General features: G+C 33.9%; 1 protein-coding gene across 6 annotated transcripts in view; it reads right to left on the minus strand.

Moving 5' to 3' along the window:
• Positions 1–23,034, minus strand: part of Adamts6 (ADAM metallopeptidase with thrombospondin type 1 motif 6) — a 229,315-nt gene that overhangs the window by 92,118 nt on the left and 114,163 nt on the right. For all 6 annotated transcript variants that reach the window (XR_013105084.1, XM_034523616.2, XM_076916239.1 and 3 more), the window contains 4 exons: positions 20,659–20,800; positions 12,358–12,465; positions 2,489–2,634; positions 438–501 (listed from right to left, as the gene is read on the minus strand). Coding sequence is in view for 5 of the 6 variants with exons in the window: in XM_034523616.2 (XP_034379507.1) it covers positions 438–501; positions 2,489–2,634; positions 12,358–12,465; positions 20,659–20,800 (460 nt within the window). In the remaining variant the exon portion in view is untranslated. The remainder of the gene's footprint in view (positions 1–437; positions 502–2,488; positions 2,635–12,357; positions 12,466–20,658; positions 20,801–23,034) is intronic.

Genomic DNA, 23,034 nt, shown 5'->3' on the forward strand with positions numbered 1-23,034 from the left:
TTGTGAAATGCCAAGGGCACAGAAAGATTTTCATGGTTGTCAGAGGCAGGGACAGGATTCAGGACAGAAGAGACTATAGACTATAATGTTGAGTCTTAAGGGATTAAATGCCAAGAGATGATATATGATGTAGGAGTTTCTCACTGTGAGAAAGATAAGAGAAGATAAAGGTAAGATTGATCATTATGGACCCAAGAAACACAGACTGGTGAGGCTGGGATATTGAGGGCATGTGTGGATCTTCCCACTGGTGAGCTTCCATCTGGAGCTTCCTTGAGGTCTTGTAGATGGAATTAACAATGCTGAGGCTAGCTTTTCCGGAAACTCATGTGACCCTTACACACATGGATTTCTGATTAAACAGCCTAAAGTTAAAAGTTTTCCTGCCTGGAAGAAGAGTAAGCTAATTATTCATAGCAAATTTTTGGTTTACTTACATCTGTGTTGCAAGAGCGGTAGCGTTTCCTTTCCCCAAGGCAATATTTTCCACCACCTGAAGGTCTGGAAGACAACATTTGTTTAACATGTGATTGTAATACCTCTATCCACACAAAGACTACATATATTGCTTGATGAAAACATCAAAGTTTACTTTAAGAAGATATAAAATGTAGTACTTTATCAATTATTAAAATAATAATGATGATAATTGTTAACAATGAGTATGGTTATTTAACATGAAATTAAGGCAGCATATATATATATATATATATATATATTTCATAAGACTTGAGTTATGATTCATATTCCTAGAAAATATAATTAAATTAGTATATTTAATTATCACAGTACAGTACTCAGTTCAATACAATGACTTTTAAAAACTTATTTAAAATAAAAATCCATTTAAATAAAAACTATAAAATAAAATAATAAAGCCAAATAAAAACTATAATCCTTTCTTTCATGTGGGAAGCAAAGAGATAACACTTAATGACTTCCTGGGAATAGATCCAGTTAATACTAAACAATAAAAAAAAATGCATTTTCGTTTTATTTTAACATAAAATTAAAAATAAGATGGCTTTGCATTATATAATATTATATTACTTCCAATATAATGAAATATACAATACCAAATATTTGCTTTTGTAAATTAACCTTTCAAGTATTTAGAATTAGGGAAGAATATATAGCATCATTTGGATGTGCTATTGCTGAATAAAAAACATCTTCCTTTTTGAAAGAGGTCCAGGTCATTCTCTTATATACCTGAGTCTATAAATTTATCATAAGGAGTCACATTTTGGGATACTAGTTTATAGCAGTATATGCTGAATTTAGACTTGTACTTGTTTAAGAAGGGATCAAGTATCAGTAGATTCGAAGTATATTTTGAAGACCAGCGAATTGATCAATTTGAACTAATGAGAGAAATGGACTATGAGGTCAACACAAGAGCGTGGTTATGGTGGCAGTCATAGCTAGTTTATGAATTATAAGAGGAATCTCTAGTAGAAGGGCAGTAACTGCTTGAAAGTGGGAAGATGGAATTCAGAGCTATTATAAAGAAAACAATTTCTAGATTAAAAAAAATAGAAATGAGGCATTTGAAGAAAACCAATAGTCCTAGGTTAAAATGAGAACAAATAAAAAAAATTAAACAAGACTATCCTTTATCCAGATGGCAGTGGATAGAGATGTTATAACATTATTCTTCAGTGAAGACTAGTCAGTGAAATGGTCCTCAGCCTCAGTTCTAGACACAATGGGTAGGTATGTAGTTGCAGCCAAGGAGTCTTAGGCAAAATAGGAAAAAGCAAACTAAAGAAACTGTCCATCTGTCCGTTGGTAAGATGGAGAAGAAATAGAGCTGCCTAAGAATACAGATGGGCTGGCCTTGCACCACAGGAACGCTGGCTGGAGAGAAGAGCAGTGGGAAAGGCGTTCCTGACCTGCACGGAACAGCCCTGGAGAAAGTGGCTCTGGGAGTGGATCAACAGGAGCTTGTGAATGGAAACCACTTTAACACATCGGCAGGTTTGTCTTAACTGTGATTCGTGATGGGAATCAAGGCATTTCAACCCCTGAGGCCCTCTCATTGGTCCTTTTAATAGTAATGCAGCAGTAATAATTTTATGAGTCATGTGAAAACCCTTCTTTTTCCTGGGAATAATGGTAATGTAGCAAAAAACCAGGCCAGGATTCATCCATAATTCAGTAGTTTTCAGAGGAGGAGATCTGATTATTATTAGCTTATCTAGACAGACAATGCCTTTCTATTTTAAAGGTTTGGGTTTTTCTTTTTCTTTTCTTTCTTTTTTAATTCTTTTTTTAAAATTTAATTTTTACTTACACAATAAGGGAAAAAAAAGAAAAAGAAGTCTGTTTAACAAAGATCCTACACTTTCCTGGACCCATTGCTTGTTCTGAAGACAAGCATTTGGCTTGCTAGGGAAATGTTTTTACAGATAACACGAGAACCCGCAGCTTTGAATCACTTCCAACTGTGTCTTTTTGTTGGCTCTGGCTTACTTTAGCTACTTACGCTGGACTGTCACAGTGTCTTAGGGATGAGGAGACGCCTCCTCCGCAGGTCCTGCTGCACTCGCCCCACAGTGACCAGGAACCCCAGCCCCCATCTATGCTCTGGGGCCAAGTGCCAAAAGGAACACAATCTCCCTGATAACACCACTGTAAAATTGCACAAAAAAACAAAAAACAAAAAACAAAAACAAACAAAAAAAAAACACAGAATTAGTTCTGAGGCAAATAGAGCTATGAAGAGAGATGTCCATATACGTCATAAAAGTTAGGCAATGACCAGTTTTAAGTGTTAGCATTCTCCAAAGTACAGAACAGGCTTTTAAGTGTGTCTAGACAATGGCAGTGGGTTGCAGTCTTTAGCTGGGTGGATTTATAGTCTCCAACATGTACCAGTTCAGAAGCTCAGACTTCGGTGGTTTTTCTTTATTTCTCTTCTTCCAGACTTTTAGTCTTTCTCATTATAGAGTTAGCTATAGGCCTCAAAATCATTTTTAGATATTGTAGTAATTCTTTGAAGAAATCTTTATATTCCACTATTTTTAGATTTGTGGAATGATAACACATTATGGAAAGTTCCCCACTAAGGAGATTTTATGATGGTAATTGTTCATTCTTTAAAAAAGAAAAACTAGTGGAGGCTATAATAGTAAAAGAATGCTTTGTGGCATTTCATCTAGGAACAGGACAGACATAATAAAAGTAATGCCAAGACACTAGGGACTGGGCACAAACACCTTATATATATTAACTAGCCATGTGTAAGGCCCCTGTATGAACATGCATGCTGGAATTCTGCTCAGCTTTCCTCTGTACAATAAACCACAAATACTGCATTTAAGGAGAGAGCCTGGAATAATTATCAGAGAGCAGACATCATCACATAATCAGCTCATAAGTCTACCATGATAAATTTTATTTGCAGTATATAGCAAAAATAAGTTTTCTTTTAATCCAAGCATTTATAGGTTTTTGTTGGTGTAGTTTATAAATTATTAAACATTAACAAATTAAATATGCTATAAAAGTGTTATGTTTATATGGATAACAATAGACAACAGTTATTATATAGTTAAATAGTGTCAACAGAATCATACTATTAAGTTCAACATTATATAAAATATGGGACACTTAGAAGTTAATCATTTCATCATCCTAATTCTATCACCAGGTTTGTTGGTTTTTGCCACTGAGATACACTGAGTAGTCCTTCACTTTCACCTCACTGCTGTGACCCTCGACAACAAACAGTAGCAAATGGTGATTCTACCTCCATCTTTATTGGAATTTATTTCCCAGAAAGCATTAAGGTGTGACGTGTAAAGGCACAGCATTACATGCTGTCATTATTTTGCTTACAAGACTTCAGTGCTTTCCCATCTCCCTTCTTCCTAGATTTGCTGATGGAGTACTTACATCTTGCTGTAGCCTCCTCTCATTTGTATTGAAAGCGGCAGCCACACAGGCTTTTTTTCCCGTTCTTTTCCTTTGCTCTCCCCCCCTCCCCTTTCCCTTCCTTCGCTTCCCTTTCCTTCCTTCCTTCCTTCCTTCCTTCCTTCCTTCCTTCCTTCCTTCCTTCCTTCCTTCCTTCCTTGTTCTACACTTGCTCCCTCAGCACATTTTCTCATCCCTCAGGTAGCACTCTTCTAATTGACCCACAGATCAAACAGGACTGCATACATGGCAGGTTCTGTACACTGAGCCATAGCCCTAGTCCTTTCTATCAATTAATTAGTCAATCAAGACAGGCTCTTGCCAGAGAGCCCAGTCTGACCATGGAAGCTAATGATTTAGTCTCCTAAGGGCTGTGTGCCATTACACTCAGTTTCCAGTTCTCTACATAGAAATCTTCTGATTATTTAGTCTGTGATCAAGTATCATTTTGACAGACAGCTTTTTCAGAACTACAGTTATTCAGATGAGGCACCTCACCACCCTTTCTTGCCCCAGTGTCTTCCTTTACATTATGGAACAGTACTTGTGTCCTCCATCTCAACTCTCTTACCATTTGAAACCATTCAATTATCTTACAAATTCCATCTTGGATCACTCCCCTACTTAGAATGCAAAAGCCTTGAGAATATCACATGGATTTTGTTAATTTGTGAGATTCTGTTCCTCAGACTAGCCACATTTTAAAGACATCATAGCAACATGTAGCAACATATTAGAAGAGGTGAAAAACCTTTCCAAGAACACAGGTACCCTGTTGAAATGAAGACTCCCTCCAATACTACTTGGTATCTGGTATATATACAAAAAATATAATAATTCATGCAATGAATTATTATAGTTGAATTATGGAATTTTGTGTCACATTTTAGTCACTATATGTCAGAAAAGATCTAGAAAAGATTAAGGAAGACAAAGTCATATTTGTTTCCTTGTCATTTCAGACTTCCTTGAGAATATATATGATTTGTAGAAAAATGTTTTACTTTTTAAACCTTTCTTGGGATAAAAGAATACTGAGGGCCATAGAAATACTGAAAGATATAATTTACAAAGTATTTAACAATTATTGCTATGTACACTCACAAAATATAGGGCAGTGAGAGACTCACACAAATTGTCTTGTTTTCCTTTTGAATCTTATTTTGGGCTAGAATGGAACTCAGTAGTAGAACAGATGCTTGGCATCCAAAGATCTAAGCATTCAACCCCCAGAACACACACACACACACACACACACACACACACACACACACACACACACATTTTAAAATATTTTTAATTAGCTTACAAAAATTGAGTTTTCACTGTAATGTTCTCACATATGCAAGGTAACAGTCATATCTACATATATATGTTGTTATTATATTATGTTCTTGTTTGACCCAGCTTTCCCACATCCTCTTCCTCCCCATAAACATTTTTATCTTTCTTCTTACATGACATATATTTTATTACCCTGTCTTGGTTATCACCCCCAAATTTATATAAATAAACCTCTTAAAGTAAAAGGTAGATATATTAGGTAACTTACAAAATGTTACTCAATTTTTATCAATTTTGGGAGACTTTGGAGGCTTGGGTATTGTAGAGACAGGATTTCATGTAGAACAGAATAGCCTTGAATTTGGGGTACAGCCAAGGCTTATTTGACCTTCTGATCCTCCACACTTAGCCTTCTGATTATTAATTAACACCTACACAATTATAGTATGCCATAAATAGTTTTCTAGAAGACATTTAATTTATAAATTTTTAAAATAATTATACAATGGAGTAATAAAAACAATGATAATAGAACATCAAATAACAAGAAAGAATGGATAAAATGATTACAGTAATAGTATAAATATCAGATACTTCATATCTAACAAGACTAGTCTCCAATTTGATAACTAGTTAACTCACATAACTAGCTTACAAGCTACTAACTTCAACATGAGGAGGATATTACTATTCTCAGTTCTCATTCTAGCAATGTTTTAGGCTCCAGAGAAATTCACCTGATTCCTTTTGTTTCCTTAACTGTAAAATGGCAACTTTTAGTTTTAGTTCTTGACTCCAATATAGATTAGAATAAGAAAACTTTACAAATTAGTTCAATGCAAGACATGTATTTAAAAAATTAAAATCTACTAAGTAACTTGTTTGATTTTGATCTTCATCAGGTATATTCCTCTGCATTTTGTTTTATTTCTTCCTACTTTGTACTTACCTTTTTTGCAGTTATTGCTACTTCTCTCTATTGTTAGTAAATATCTTAATGAAGTATATTATTTAACAAAAAAGTTATCTAACTGAATAACTGGGACTTTAAAGACATCCATCTGAGACTTCAAATGGATACAGTAATAGTTGCATTAATGACTATATTTCAAGATTTCAGTATATGTAAATCATGCATAGAATAATTAGATTATACCAAGTCTATAGACCCAATAAGCATATAAAAGTGAGGCTTTGAGTGTTCTATTGTGTTTCTATTCTTTATCACAAAGTTGTCAAGCAAATGCTTTATTTTCAGAAGGGTGAATTCATTTCATTTTCAAGTATGAAAGCTAGATATATAGATATAATCCAGCTTCTAATTTTAACTCTCAAAAGTTATATCCAAACTAGTAATCTTGGATGGTTCTAACTAACAATAGTCTTGTTACTATAGTCCCAATTATCTAGGTAAGTTATTTATTTCTTCTTCCTTCTGCTAATTTAAGTGTAGTTAACAAAATTCATAAAACTGAGATAAATGAAACTTCATGGTTCCAAAACAAATCTCATATTGTTTCTTCTTAATTTTCACATTTCTTCTAAATTAAATGAATATTCTTAAAACATTATATAGAAAGCAGTGATTCTTTTAAACATTTTCTTTAAAACCAGTCTTAATCAGTAAGCAACATCACTTATTATTGAATTACTATATTAACTGTATATTTCTCATTTGTAAATGAGTTTTTGTAGTTTTGGGCTTATTGAGACAATCTTACTCTGTAGTCAGGCAGGACTAGAATTAACTTTGTAGCTCATCCTGGTCCAGAATTCATGATAATCTTCCTGCCTCTGGCTCCCGAATGCTGAAAATATAGGTGTGAGCCACAATGCTTGGGAATGGTTTTCTTTTTGCCTAGAACTATTTTAGGGTATAATTATATAATATCCTGTAAACAGAACTAGATCAAATTAGCATGTGAAATAAGAGAACTCTAAAAAAAAATCTTCAAATTTTAAAAGAACTGATATTGTTGATTTACTACAGAGCAGTTTCAAATCACAAAAGCAGAGGGCTGGAGCACAGCACTATTAAATGCAGTGTGTCCACTAAGCAGTTCTGTGGCTGTTTAGGCTACATTTCAGCCCAAATTCCCAATCAGAACTTGTCATGCATACCACTCACACTTGCAGGGCATTTGGAAGAACTATTCTGTCCTCACTCCATATGTTTATTTGGTGTCCAGTAAAAACATATTACATTCTACCCTAGGTGAATTAAGAAGAAGGTTGCAAATGCCCTGCTATAATATATATCCAGTGCTTTAAAAGGCATGTAATATATCTAACCCACCCCTATTTTTCTATGCAAAGAAATTAGGGATCAATGTCACTTATATATAAACCCAAATGCTGACCTATATCTCTAATTGAATCTTATAGAATCATTAAATGAATCTTCTGGCAATAAAACAAATATTTGAAACTTTCTTTGTGGTTATGAACAGGGATTATAAGGATTGGGTTTTGATTATCCTCAATATCCTGTTTAGTAACAATGCCAACACTACTACTGAAGTTCGTACAATCTAAATCCTTATTTACTATTTCATCAAATACAGGATTCCTAATTCCTACCCAAGGGGCTATTGTTAATGGTATATCCAAGTAAAGTTCTTTGGCTGAAAGTTATATAGATTGATTTGTAGGAGACTGACCCATAGACATGCAGTACCAGCACACCGTCTGGGCTCATCAAATTTCCTCTTTTAGTTAATGCTACTGTCCCTGAGCACATCCATTCAGACCATATGGTTCTTATTCAGTTTGTGAATGGCTTATTCAGGCAAACATCCAATGGCTGTAATAGCAATGTCAGACCCCCCAGGACTCATGCAAAGATCAGTTTTTAATTTTTTGGCCATATTTCTTATTCCATCTGCTAAATGTGCATGGAACAGTTGTGGAACATTTGTGGAACCGCGCCTCCGGGCAAGGATCCCACAACTTTTGCAGCCAGAGTTTGACGAGCTCATCATGGATCCAATCCCCTGGCTATGTCTATGCTATCACTCAAATCACTGAAGTGATATTTCTAACTCCTCCCTTAAAAAGTTTATTCAGACAACTATGAGCAGCTTTGATTTTTATCCACTGGCTTGGATGGCTATATTGGGTATAGGTTACTTCTTACTCTTTCTGATGAGAGTAGTTTTGAAACTCAAGGTTAAACTCAAGGTTAAACTCCATTTGCATCTCTAAAGCCATCCGTATGCCTATGGCATCTACTGCTGCTAGTTACAAGGTTTGAGCCTGGCACAAAACAATGCCAAGCAATGATATTGAGAAAGCCAGTTTAAAAAGCTCACTCCCATGTAATTCTCTCATTCCATTATCACGTAAAGTGTGTAAAAGTTTGTTTGCTCTTCTGTTATGGTTCCCATTCTTTTATCAACTTTCATATAAGCACATGTTAGCTCAGTATTCTGCCTGCATTGACTTCTTGCTGTGATTTCTTACCAAACAATTGACTGCTACATGTTGATAAACAAGAAATTCATTTACTAGAGTAAATTATGCCTACCTCATTCAATACATAATTCTACTTAATTTGTATAGCAACGAAATACTGTTTTTTTTCAATACACAAATAGTTATCAGAATATAAATTAAAATGGAAGGATTTCAGGTATGGATTACAAAGGCCAGTACTGGAGTCTCAGCTATGATATGAAATTGTGTAGTGTTGGGTTCTTCAGTCTTTCATCTGTAAAATACTGTTAAAACAGTATCTGTTTCATTGAGGTTTGTCAATAGAAAAATGGAAACATGTATCTGGCATAGTATAAGTACTTCTAAAATAGTACCACTGCCATCAGTATTATTGGGAATGTCACCTATATTTACATGGCTAGATTAAACTAACCACAAGGTTGGTCAGGTCAATTGAAATTTCCACTTTAATTTTGTCACCAGGACTAGGCACAGTTTTTCATTTTTTCAGTCAAAATTCTGAGTCCTGAGTTTTCATTTAATTTCCAAATAAACATTTAAATTTCAAATAAAAGCTCTAAGTCTAAAATCTATATTTAGTAACAGTCAGCACATATCACTTTTAATAACAAAAATTTATACAAATAAGTAGTAAATATAGTCAATGAGTAAAAAGTACTTAGCCCACTCATCTTTGCTTTTATTTTTGCTTTAAAATGCAGATTAATTTAGTTCTCTAAAGTAGTTTTTTTAAAAAAATCAAACTTTGTATGTCTGTGTGTGCACATGCATACATGGTGTCCTATTGTGCTAGAACTTCATATATGCTAAGTAAAATATTATTTCACTAAGCTATCCTCATCAATCCCTCACTTTTAAATTTTATACTTAACAGAGTCTCACTAAATTGTCCAGGCTAGCTTAGAACTCACAGTTCCCATGCCTCACAAATAATGGCAATTACTGCCATGTGCCATCACACTTCATAAATTCATTCTTGTTGACACTTTGAACTAAATTGGTTTCTTGTATTATTGTCCTTCTAGGTAGGAATCTGCATTAGGTTTTTCCCACCCACAGGTTCATTCATTTTAAGGTTTGTTAGTACCATTCCTAAATCTGTCATCATCCAGGCTTCGAAAAATGACTAAGATGTGCTTTATATGTTAGCTTTAGAGGATCACACCCACCACACTGACCTTATGATAGTACACTGTTGTGTTGTGTTGTGATAGTACACTGTTGCGTTGTGTTGTGATAGTACACTGTTGCGTTGTGTTGTGATAGTACACTGTTGCGTTGTGTTGTGATAGTACACTGTTGCATTGTGTTGTGATAGTACACTGTTGCATTGTGTTGTGATAGTACACTGTTGCATTGTGTTGTGATAGTACACTGTTGCGTTGTGAATAAAATTGGCATCTTGATTCACAACCATTACTGTACTTCTAAGGTTCCTAAGTAGTTTCTCATGAAATCCAGGCTGTTCTATGGAGGTATGTCTGGTCTGGGAGCTAGTAAGTTCTAGAAAAACAAACTAAGGCCCAGCAAGGAGCTCTTGAAGCCAGAACAGTTCTCATTTCAAATGCATATATTAAAATTATGCAGGGTTCAATTGAAAAAAAGGGATCTAAAAGTTACTAAATTAAGAATGTAAGTCTTAGCCAACAGGTACACATACGCTTAATCCCAGCACTTGGGAAGCAGAGGCAGGCAGATCTCTGTGAGTTCAAGGACAGCCTGGTATACAGAGCTAGTTCCAAAATAGCCAAGGGTACACAGAAAAACAGTGTCTTGAAAAACAAAACACGCCGGGCAGTGGTGGCGCACGCCTTTAATCCCAGCACTTGGGAGGCAGAGGCAGGCGGATTTCTGAGTTCGAGGCCAGCCTGGCCTACAGAGTGAGTTCCAGGACAGCCAGGACTACACAGAGAAACCCTGTCTTGAAAAACAAAAACAAAAACAAAAAAAAAAACAAAACAAAAAAAAAAGAAAAAAGAAAAAAAAAAACACAATGTAAGCCATTAAGAAGAAAATGTATTTCTGCCCTATTTTATTCACACTGTTTTATCTATGCTTATTTTTATTCATGTTTAAGAATAATTCTGATTCTATGTACTTAAATAACTTAAATTCAGTATTGTCACCTTAACCTTGCAAATGTTTTCTGAGCATCCTCCAAATTTGTAATTTCCAAGAGATCTCCAGTCTTCATCACATATATGCGTATAGTCCTATGTGAGAGTTAAAGGCCTGCTATCAAGCACAGTATACACAGACAGCAATACTAAAATGGGTTTGCCACATAAATGATTAGTGACCTTAAGCCATGCCTATTCAAATAGCCACTACTCATAGTATAATTACTAATATGTGAAGATTATATGACTTCTAGAATGTCTGTCAGAAGGAGATGTTTACTCACTGTCTCTTTCTGTAGTGGTAGGAGTCAAACCCAAGGCCTTATGAATGCTAGGCAAGTATTCTATCTCTGGGTTACATCTTTAGGTCACAAATATTTAAAGACAAATATTTTTGTGCTTAAAAAAATGAAGTAAAAGAAAAACCCATCAAGTCTATTGATAGTGCTATTTTAGAAGAGAAACTGTAATTCAGGCCAGACCGTGAAAAGAACAGTCAATCAGTGATGGCTAATAAAGCAGCAGATCCCCACTGCGGCTTCCTCCTGCACTTGTACATTTCTTTGCAGATGGATGTAAATTGCTACTTGTCCTTGACAAGGACTGGCAGTCCAAAATAAACCTAGACTGTTGTTTCAAGAATGTGGTTCCTAATATTTTCTATTACTTCAGTGAAAAAAAAAAAAAAGCAAAAGAAAGAATTTTTGTAGTGTACGAAGGTCTCTGTATTTTCATTGGCTACTTACAAATTTTGAAAAAAAAAAAAACCCTAATCCTTTAAAAACAGCCTTACCAATTCTTATATTTAGCATAATTTACCAACATTTCCAAACCCAGCATGGAAAAGCCATCAACATGGCACTAGGTCATGGGTCCTGAATGAAGCCGTCAGCAAGAATTAATAAACTGTGACAGCTGCCCAAAAACTTTCATTCTTTTTATTTAAATATCCCACTGCAAGCTAAAATTCAGTGTGATCTTTGTTGAAAGTAGCCAAGCTCACATGGAAGAAAGCAGAACAGAGAAGAGATGACAAGTATTAGTTATAAATTCACTACATAGAATAAATTCTAGAATTTATGTATATAACAATTCCAGAGAATTTTTGTAGCAGGACATAACTATTTTTTCTATTTGTTTGAACAGTTCTTTTTTTCTGTGGTGCTGAAGATTGAGCCCAGACCTTCATACATTTTAGGAAACTGCTCAGCATTTCAGTTATATCCCCAACCCTGCATTAACAGTCCTTAGAGAAGACAATTTTAAAATCAGACTAATATAAAGTAAGATTATCTAGCCATAATTTTCATGTCCAATAAAGTGATTCATTTTATCTTATTATTATTCTTTTATATGAAACATATATTATTCTTTTATATGAAACTTATAGTAAAGTTAATTCCTTCTATTTCATAAATAAGGCACATTTATATAGAGATAGGACAACTACCACTTGATTAGAAATATATTATTTCAAAGTACATCTTAAATGACACAGATTTCCAGTGTATAGACATCTGCACCAGAAATTGATCAGTTTAATCAAGTGCCAAAAAGTTAACAAGTCACTTGTACTTACCCCTTTTTCAATATTCCCAGTCTGACACAGTGTCCCCTCAGCAGCCGGAATACTGTTGGTAACACAGCGATTGCTTTTGCTGAGGCACCAGAGCTCTCTACACACTTCCTAGGAAAGAAGGCAAAAGCAGGTTGATGAGGGATAGAGGGTGAACCCATGTGTACTTCTTGCATAGAGTACACAGTTATTCAGCATCACTCGATGCTGTTGAAGAGAGGATGTTCTCTCAGAGGGTCAGCTACCCATGGAGCAGAACCACTTAAACTTAAATCTAATCTTGTTTTAGTAGATAAAGTGAATCTCATTATTTAATACTAATGAGGACCTTTTCATAAAGTATACAGATGTGCTATTAATATGGAATAATAAGAAAAAAGAAGTAGAGAATTTTTATGCATAAAAATATGTAATAGCACAAACAACAATTACTAACAAAGCATTATCAGGTAAATGGCTCCTTACACAACATTGAAATAAAAATAATTTTAAAATCTGATAGGAGGAGAGAGAGGCAGAGACAGACATATATACTGTAGAGTGGGTAAGAATTTAATATATAAATGTAATGAAGTACAAAATACATTTTAAAGTTATTTCTAAATTTTGTATATCTAAGAATTATCTAGAAATATTGCTTTCAGCTTATCACAATGACAGGTAAACGTTTACAAGATATTGCTGTTTAATGACATTTTAGGTGTGTACAGCCACCTTTTCTCCTTCTTTATTAGTTTCCAGTTTCCTCTCTCAACAGAATTGTGAGACTTTTCTAATGCTGACACTATAAAATGTTATGTTAAGTTATAAGATTCTAAACTGTCTATGTCTAAATAATATGTCTTTGAAAACTGTTATACTTATTTTTAAAATTAACTTTAGGTAAAAATACTCAAAATTGCTATTCTTTTATATATGATTATCAATTAACATCAGCATCATTGGTTTGAACTAGGACTATGAATCAAAATATATTTGCAATAATATACAATAAAAATACAAATAAATGAATATATCGTACTTAATCCTTTTACTTTTATGTCTCAAGTGATGTTTTAAGTCACTAGTCACAGAAGAAATCATGTGACATGGACAGTAGTAAGACATAAAGCAGTAGACTATGGAAGCTGACCACTGTACAGACGGAAATGCCCACAGTACACTTTAGCACATTGCTAGAACTCTTTTGGATTTCTATAAGGGATGTCTTCTATCAATCAGGAGGTGACATACAATATATATTAGGCTTTAAAATGCTTAAGACTTGGGAGCTAGAGAAATGGCTAAGCAGTTAACAGCACAGGCTGCTCTTGCAAGAGACCTGAGTTTGGTTCTCAGCATCTGCATGGCAGGTCACAATCATCTGTAACTACAGTTCTGGGGAATCCAATGCCCTCTGACCTTCATAGGCACCAGGCATGCATGCACATGATGCATAGACATACATGCATCAAAACACTCATCCACACAAAATAGAACTAAATTTAAAAACTTTAAATATACTTAAAATTGTGACCTCTTTTTAGAAACCAATGAGCTAAAATGAAAACATTAGAAGAGCATCTTTATTAAATATAATATATTCTGATATTCGAAGGGATCATAATATCTATCTAAAATGTTCCTTTTATAAGGAAACTAAATAAATATACTTCCTTGTTCTTACAATGTATTTTTCAGTTTATTCTTTTAGCTTAATATTTTCAAAACAGTAGAACTTCTACTACTTAAAGGTTTTAAAATACTAACCCATGTGTAAAAACTCTATACAAACTCAATGCTATGTTGGGTCATTGGTAGTAATTGTACAGCAGTCTTGGTGTCAGCATTGTCCTATCAGTAGCCTTATCAAAATCTGTTTGCAATACCATCGATATCTGTCTACAAAAAAAGATGCTCAATGAGGGGAGCAAAGCCCCAAGAAGGTCAGGAAGAGCATAAGCAAAAGGAAATTAAACACACCAGCCCTATGGTCTAGTTTAAGTCTAGGGATGTAAACAGAAAAAGGTAAGACATCCTCACTTATCCTTGAAGAGAAAACCCCATTAAGTAGGTAATTTAAATGAAAGAGATTCTAGCAAGGGAATAAAACAAAGAAACATGATTTAAAAATTTTAGTTAAATAACCACTAATTTGAAGGTATTTTTAAAAGAAAACTAAATAGTTATAAAAAGGGAAGTGAAACCAGGAAGATCCAACAATTAATGCAAAAGTACTAACCTTGAAGCCTACTTATGACCCTGGAACTAGGTTTGTCTTGGAATTTGGGGAAAATAAAAACCAAAGCAAACTTGGAACAATTATATGTCAAGTAACCATATATGTTTGGATTCCAGAGACTATTGAAGTGCTAAAATATTTCAGTGTCTTTTACTATATAAGTCCATATTAAAACTACACTGTGCAGTTTACATTAAGATATGTGCATATTTACCTTAAGATATCTAAGAGAAACAATTCTGTTTTTCTTAACACACCCATTACATACTTAATACTTAAAATTTCAATAATTAATCTGTAAATTTTCTGCTTTAGAAATTAGATTGCTGTGAGTTTTGAAAATGTTTTTTTATAGAGAATAAAATCAGCATTAGCCTTAAAAGTAAATGAACAAACACTAAACCCAATCTACTACTCATTTTTGTGAACTTTTCTCATATGTATTTCTCAATATGTTTTTCATTATTTCAGAAACATTATCTTCCAATTTCTCTACATCTATTTTTAAAAATTGTTCAGAGCTCAAAATGTTAAAAAATACTAATAAGATACAAACAATTCTTAATGATAATGACTTGAATCTTAATTTGTATTGATAAAATAATAAACAAAAGGGATAAGGTATGAAAGCATTAAAAACTGTAGTCTGTAGACAATAAGACCCTGTTGCTGAAGACAACAAACACTTTGGATACAGAATACAGAGGTATCAAGCTGGAACTGAGCTGGAAGCTTCCTTTTTGGCTTGCGTTCACAGTGCAGGTCGATGCTACACAGGCTATTGAGGTGGTAGGTAGAAAAGCCATCCATAATCATCTAAAATCATAGGCCTTGTTAAGAACCTGGTGTGCTAACAATAGTAATTTTCCAGGCAAGATAAGTTCCCATTGTGTCCTGACAATTTTTTTTGAGGGTAAATAGCTGCTTCTTTATTGAACCTAAGTCCTGCTCTGAGAGAAATGTACAGTTGCAAGAATGTTGTTACAAGCCCTACAATGAGATGGTAACTGTTCTGAATGCAAGTTATACAGACTCCAGTAGGGAAGGGAGCAGAAAACAAAATGAAAATAAATATTACATTAGAAAGTAATAAACAGTAATGACAAACAAGGAAAAATTATAGGACTTATACATGTGAATAAGTTTAGGTATGGTTATCAGGAAAAGCATCATTTAACTAAAAGTAATCAAATAAGCACAGCAATTATAGAATAATAATAATTCCATAATAACAATACAATATGACCCAGAATTACTGGAAGAGATTTCTGTATAACGATCAAACAGCACACCCATCTTAAGGGAATTTCCATTAGTATAGATTAAAGGAGGACTTGATGGCGTCAGTGTGTGGCTCAGGATCTTCCCATGCTCTCAGAGCACAGAAGGTTCATCTCCTATTGCTAGTGTAGCAACTCTTCAGAAATAGAACCACAAATGACAAATGTTCACAGAAGAAATGGTAACACTTATTGAATGTCCTCCATGTGCCCAGCAAATGAAAGGAACATGGAATCTTTTCACTTGCTCTTGCTATCTGAAGTTTACAGAACAATTAAACTGCTGTTCACTGAAAAAATTTTCTAAAACTGAATAAAATTTACTGATGTCAACTTGACACTATAGGTAATAGTAAATGGTGAACAGATTTCTTTTTTTTTTTTATTTAAAATACTCTGTTAAAACTTTTATGTTCCATTCTGAAACCATGTGCTAGATAATGTGTTTACATTTGTGATGAAATATCTTGTTTAGTGGTAGAATATCACTCAATTTTATACTAAAATAAGTAGTTAGAGTTTATACCACATTACTAAGGATTTATGAAGTAGCTCCATATAAACAATGACAATATTCCCATATAATAAAATTATTCACAAATTAAACAAGGCTATGATGCCTATAAAAATTGTGTGGCTTAACTCTACCTGCAGAAGAATAATCACTCCTTCACAGTTTAACAGTAAATTACATACTAATTATCAGTAGCCTATGTTACATTATTAAATGTTATCTGGACATTGTGGTTTGGAAGTGATTTAAAATGACAGAATGAAGAAATGAGGAGCAAAGTCTGAAAAAGCCCTAATCTAAAGATCGCTCACACATATCACATAAGCCTATATGTGAATTCCCTTCTATGTGTAAGCAATTTTTTTGCAATCTGCTTTCTGCCAGTTTAGTCTCATGATTATTTTCTAACTAAAAAAGACTATTAAAAATGAAAAAAAAAGTGAGAAGTGCAAGAAAACTGGCGTAAGAGATTCTACAGAGCTTTATAGGACTTTGTTGCACTGAATGAGCAAAAATAAAATAAAATAAAAACCATTTCTGGAGACAATGATTCAATGGTTATTTTGTTTATGTCCATTTTCTAAAAAGTACCTAAGACATTCTTAGAGTCAGAGTTGGCAGATATATGAAGATAATATAGAAAAGATCTAGCTTTACAAGCTCCATTTCTGTACCTGCATCTTATCTTAAAGACACACACACACATACTTCACAGAAAACAAACAGGTAGGGAGGTCAGAGAACAGCTTGCAGGAGTTAGTTATCTCTTTCCATCATACAGCTTCCAAGACTAAACCCAGGGCCTCAGGCCTGGTGGTAAGTGCCTTTACTCACTGAATCAAACATTTAGCTGGTCTCTAACTTTTTTTTTTTTAATAACAGAAAACTCTACTGAGGATGCTATTTAGTTAGAGGAGAATCTTTTTCATCTACACAAGGCTCTGAGTTTAAAGCTAGTGTCACATAGACTGGGTATGATACCACATCCTATAATCCCAGGAATGCTGTGCAGTAAATGCAGTAAAACATGAGATGCTGTTGATGGTGGTGGTGGAAAGAAATGCCATCATTCTAAGACTCACAATTTTGGATTTCAGACATCTGAGAATGTATGTAATTTTAGAGATGATTTCTCTCTGAAAAGACAGGGCTAACATGAAGAGTTTGAGAATTTTACTGACCAGGAATGAGACATTACCTGAAGAAAACGAAGCAAGTGTTCTCCTAAACAAGATGATCTAAAAGAATTACAGGGACAAAAATGGAGATGAGACTATGGAAAAGGCAGTCCAGTGACCATCCAACTAGGGAATCCACTTCATGGGGAGACACCAAGGCTTGACACTATTGCTGATGCTATGATGTGCTTACAGACAGGAGTCTAGAATGGCTGTCATGTGAGAGGCCCAACAAGCAGCTGACTGAGACAGACGTAGATATTTACACTCAACCATTGGACTGAAGTAGGGGACCCCTATGGTTGAATTAGGGGAAGGATAAAGAAGCCGAAAAAAAAAGGGTGACGCCATAGAAAGTCTCAACTAACTCAGACCTTTGGGAGATACCAGACACTAAGCTGCATACACCGCCTGGTCCGAGGCCCTTGACACATACACAGCAGAGGACTGCCGGGTCTGGCCTCAGTGGTCCCGGGGAGGGGGGAGGCCTGGCAGGAGGGAGCATCCTCTCTGAGACAGGAAAGCAGGAATGGGATGAGTAATTGTGAGTGTGTGTGTGGGGGGGGGACTGGGAGGGAGAAAAATGTCTGGATTGTAAATAAATTTAAAAATAAAAATAAAAAAGATAAGGAATCATCATAAAAAGAAAAAAATCTATAGTTTTTATCTTATTAACAGAATGACTCTATGTAGAAGCAGCAGACATGACAGGCTCAAACCTTTACGTGTTTTTAATCTTGGAGTGCACAAATCACACAGTGTACTTTTACTTTCCCCATCTATAAAATATTACAAAGTCATTATAAATTTTATCAACATAGTCTAAAGTATCTCATAAAAAGGTACTACATATCAGTTAAATATCACTGCACATCACTTAGAGACTACATTATGCAAATATATTAATCTATATATTATACTGTGATATTCTGTTTTTTGTATTTAAAACTATTATATATTTTATCCTGCTAGATGTTATAGATAGTTTAAAAACAAATAGATATTATGGAATGAAAATTGTGGAAAACTGTGAACCAAATAAAATACCCAGCTGTGATTAATATACACTAGAATTCATTAAAACCATAAAGCTAGGCATAGGTAAGCTCTCAACTACTACATAAAGGCAAAAGTGAAAGGGATGAAAAAATTTATCATTTAGCAGTTATGGTTCATTCTATAAGTGTTTAAAAATCTACCCCGAAGTCATCATCTTTCAAAATAGGAACCATTTCAAGACAAGCGTTCTCCTAGTCACGTGTCAGCATGCTCAGGGATCACCCTATCAAACTATACTCAGTTGTATCTTTCTCTTCAGCTATTTCATGGAACACAATTTGCTTCTCTGACTGAACTCCTATATTCATAGACTGAATTGATTTCCAGAGTAGTATTTGGAATTGTTAAAAAAAAGTTAGAAAAAAAAAAAAAACAGTGTAAACTGGGTATGATAATTATGTGAACCAAATTCTTTAGATATATAAGTTCAACCGATGGGAAGGATTTTAAAGACTCTATTGGAGATCAAGAATTCTTACTGAAAATTTATAATAAAATAGAAAAAAGTAAGAATTTCATATAGTACATATATGTAGTGAAACCATCATTTCGCTTCAAAACAAAGTAAAAAGGGTTCATGAGAAAATACAATATTATAATGCTAATGTCTTCACCATGCTTTCTGATTTTATTTCTGTTACAGAAATGTGCATGAGCACAACACAGAGAGAATCAAAAAGCAGAAAATAGTTTTAAAATTAGTACTTGTCTCATTCCCATCAGTCTGGAATGAGTAATATTTCCAGATTAAAAAGAATCAACTCAACTTTAAATTAATTTGTTCATCAAAGAAAGCTTACATCCATGAAATGCATAAATGTAATGACAATGGTAATAATAATAATACAACAGAAGCTTATGTATAAGTTCCAACGTAGTACGATAAAAGCTAGCATGCAGATTCCCTCACTGACAGAAATGAGATCCACCATGAGGGAAGCGCAAAGCATCCTTCATCTCACTGCATCACTGAGTACATGTAGTGACTGTGATTAACACTTGAGTGACTGAAATAACTTAAGAATAAAAGAAACTAGATCCATTCAAAACTAAAACTTTATAAACAAATGTGAAAAACCCGACTTTCACATGGGGCTTAACATCTCAGATAATCACACACAATCTTGAAAGCACAGCCAAAGTCTACCAAGAATAACAATATATTTGTCACCCAAGAGATTTTTTAAAATTGCCTTCTATTGTTCCATGTCCAAGAAGAATAACTGGTAGCATGCAGTGTGTATATAGTCTAATAACAGCCTTAATAACTTAATTCCTTGTATTGTTATCCCTTTTTAGGAACTTAGACTATCTCTATGTACCACAAGAAGAACCAAGCCTTGAGATTTGTTTTTTAAGCCTAAATATTTTTTGGCACACAGACTGATATTTTAGAATCCTATTTTTTCATTATCCACATTCCTATATTAGACACCAAAATATTTATAAAATTATAAAAAGAACTTAACTATTTCTAATATGGTACTGTGACTCTTTAAAGCAAACATTAAGAGAAAACCCCTGATGCCTACAATTTCTTCCCATGGCTATGTCCTGTTTTTCATTTTTGGGCTAATGTCACCTTGTTCCTTCTTGGTTGTTATATTGGGAATTGGGCAGTGGGTGAAGCAACTTGAAATGACTCAGTTCTAGCTAGAATGAATTTAGGTAAAAGAAAGAAGCCAGTAAAAAATGCCCTTTAGCACAGTTATAAGAATGCCAGGAAAAGGAAGTAGAGAGGTTTCTTAAAACTAAAATATTTTAAAAGACAAAGTAAAAGTTGGCATCATGAGATCAAGATTTAAAAAAAAATAAAAGAATGATAATTTACTAAAGTTCTGTTTACTTTCTTAACAAAATATTGTGAATCATGTTAACTTAGTATTATTCAAATATTTAAAAATAAAAATAATATATCAGAAAAATCAGTGTCAAAAGCATTTATGCAAATTAATGATGCTTCTAGGGCAAACTAAGTTCATCATTATTCCACCTGAACATGCGTTATAAGAGAACATTTACTGGCTGAACATAAGGACTAAGACCTCTTACCCCGTATTTGCATTGGCGGGATGCTGCTCCGTACTGGAAACGGCACTGCTCATCGGCATCATACACCTGACCTGGGGCCACAGCCGGATAAAGAAAGTCACGCTTCGGAGGCTCATTATCAAGGCAAGTACCACGACCTGAACTGTTCAACACAAAGCATCAAAGGAAATTAGGTAGGTATTCTGTGGACAATTTCATTCACAATTATGAAATTATCAAGTGTTGAGATCTTTGTTTTAATAATTTGATGCATGAAAAACAACACATTCTTCAAATAATCATATACCAAAATAGAGTCATTTTACTGACATCTGAATGAGAGCTCCAAATCCCTCTTTTTCTAGCTCTACAATACAATGGAAGCATCTCAGACAACAATCTGAAAATGTCATATTGGCCTTTAAAACACTGGTTTAAACTAGTTCTAAAGGAACCAAAACAGAATTTCATATTGCTCTAAGTTTCTTGTTTGTTTTCACTGAAAATATAACCACATCTGGTAGTACAATTAAAAACATGAATTGTGGAAAATTAAACAAAAATAATTATAGTTGTAATCATAAAGACTTAATGTATATACTTCCCCTTCAGATAGAACACAGGTGTTACAGTAAGACATGTCACTAGTTAATGGGATGAATGACAGCTAAGGTCCAAAGTTCTTGCTCACAAACACTAGAAATGTCTAGTCTTTCAGAGATTTCGTATTTCATTTAGGGTCATCAGAACTAGAATAAGGGAATGTTCTTCTTTCTACATAATTTCTGCCTTACAAAGTATTCCTTCACTAAAACATAGTATTTAAATTCAGTGGAACAAATAACATAAAAGTTGCCAAAAGCCAGACAAAATACCTTACTTTAAAGAGCTTTGCTAAATATAATTGTTCATTTTTATTTATTCAGTGTGCATAAAACAGGACAGATGCTTTTTTACTTTTATTTCCCATGTGAGTTAGAATTTTTAAAGAATTCCTATGCCAACACTTAACATTTTTTCCAACATTCCTGTCCATTGTGCCAGCACTTTTGCTTTTTTTCTCCAAATCTTTTCCATCCACTTTGCCAAAGGAAAATAACTTCACAAGTTGAAGTTCTTCAACTGTTATTTAGGACAGCACAAAATTTAATTTACAAATAGGGAAGAATCATACAAAACAATGAGTTTCAAATTCACTTGCAAGATTTTTATACTCCTAAAATGTAAAAGTTAACTTGTTACATAACAGTATACTTTCACAGCAGCAAATTAATATCTTTAAAACTTGGAATGTACTCTTCTTTAAAAGACCCAGACCAAAGGGATACAAGATTGTCTTCTCTGCTTTATGCTCCTCTGTGTTAGTTTTTAAAGAGAATAATGATAAGACAATAATCCTGCACTGAAACAGACAGGTTTTGCCATTTCAAAGAGCACTGCTCAAGGACTATACTAGCCAATATTTGTCCCTTTCTGTTTTAAGTTTAGAAACTATAGTGTACTTTAGCAAGCACATTTATTGGTAGATGAGTTTTTAAAATAGCACTTTCAATATTATGATGTACAAACTTTAGTTAAGTAAGACCCAATTAGTAATTTCAAAAATATATTAAAGTTAATGACAAGGGGGGTCATATTTGATACTACAATAGTAAAAAAGACTATTTTGATAATATAGAATATTTGTGGGAAGACTGAATTGGAAAATTATTTTTTTCCACAATATAAGCTCCATCTTCATTTACAATAAATGTATAAATATAGTTATGAAAACAATTGAGTATATAATAAAGTAAGTAAATATTACTATAAATCAACAGAAATATATATACTGAATAATTTACATAAAGACCCTGAAGGCTATTAATATTTATCAGTAGCACAACAAAAAATATAGGACATAATTACCTAACTGGATCCAGGACAGAAGCCAATACAAATATAAACAATGACTTTCAGAAATAAAGAAAAATAAACTAAAAACTAAAAATTTCAGACGTAGAAGTCTATGAACCTTAGAAGAGAATTTAAAGTAGATACATAGAGGAAGGAACTCTTCCCTGATGGTAAACTGGCTTAATTTAGGAAGTTTCGAGGTATAATGATCTAGCCAATGTTCATATGCTTTTTAAAGTTTGATCAGGTGAGCATTGCCAGGGCCTTCAGAGCCAACAGTGCCAAGCATAATTGGGACCTAAGGGCAAAATGCTTGAGAGAGTTGGTCCCCAAAGCATATTTCTGTGCCAGTTCTCTGGAAGCACCTATTTCTTATGTATTAATAACTAACAAAATAGCTAGACAAGACCAGTTCTCTGGGTTGAGTACGTGTTACAGATTAAAACCCTCCATGAAATAAAATACAAAAGAAAAGCACGTTTTAAAATGAGCCTGTGTTTA

The sequence above is a fragment of the Arvicanthis niloticus genome, chromosome 19 (assembly GCF_011762505.2).
Source record: "Arvicanthis niloticus isolate mArvNil1 chromosome 19, mArvNil1.pat.X, whole genome shotgun sequence".
In the NCBI taxonomy this organism is placed as follows: Eukaryota; Metazoa; Chordata; class Mammalia; order Rodentia; family Muridae; genus Arvicanthis; species Arvicanthis niloticus.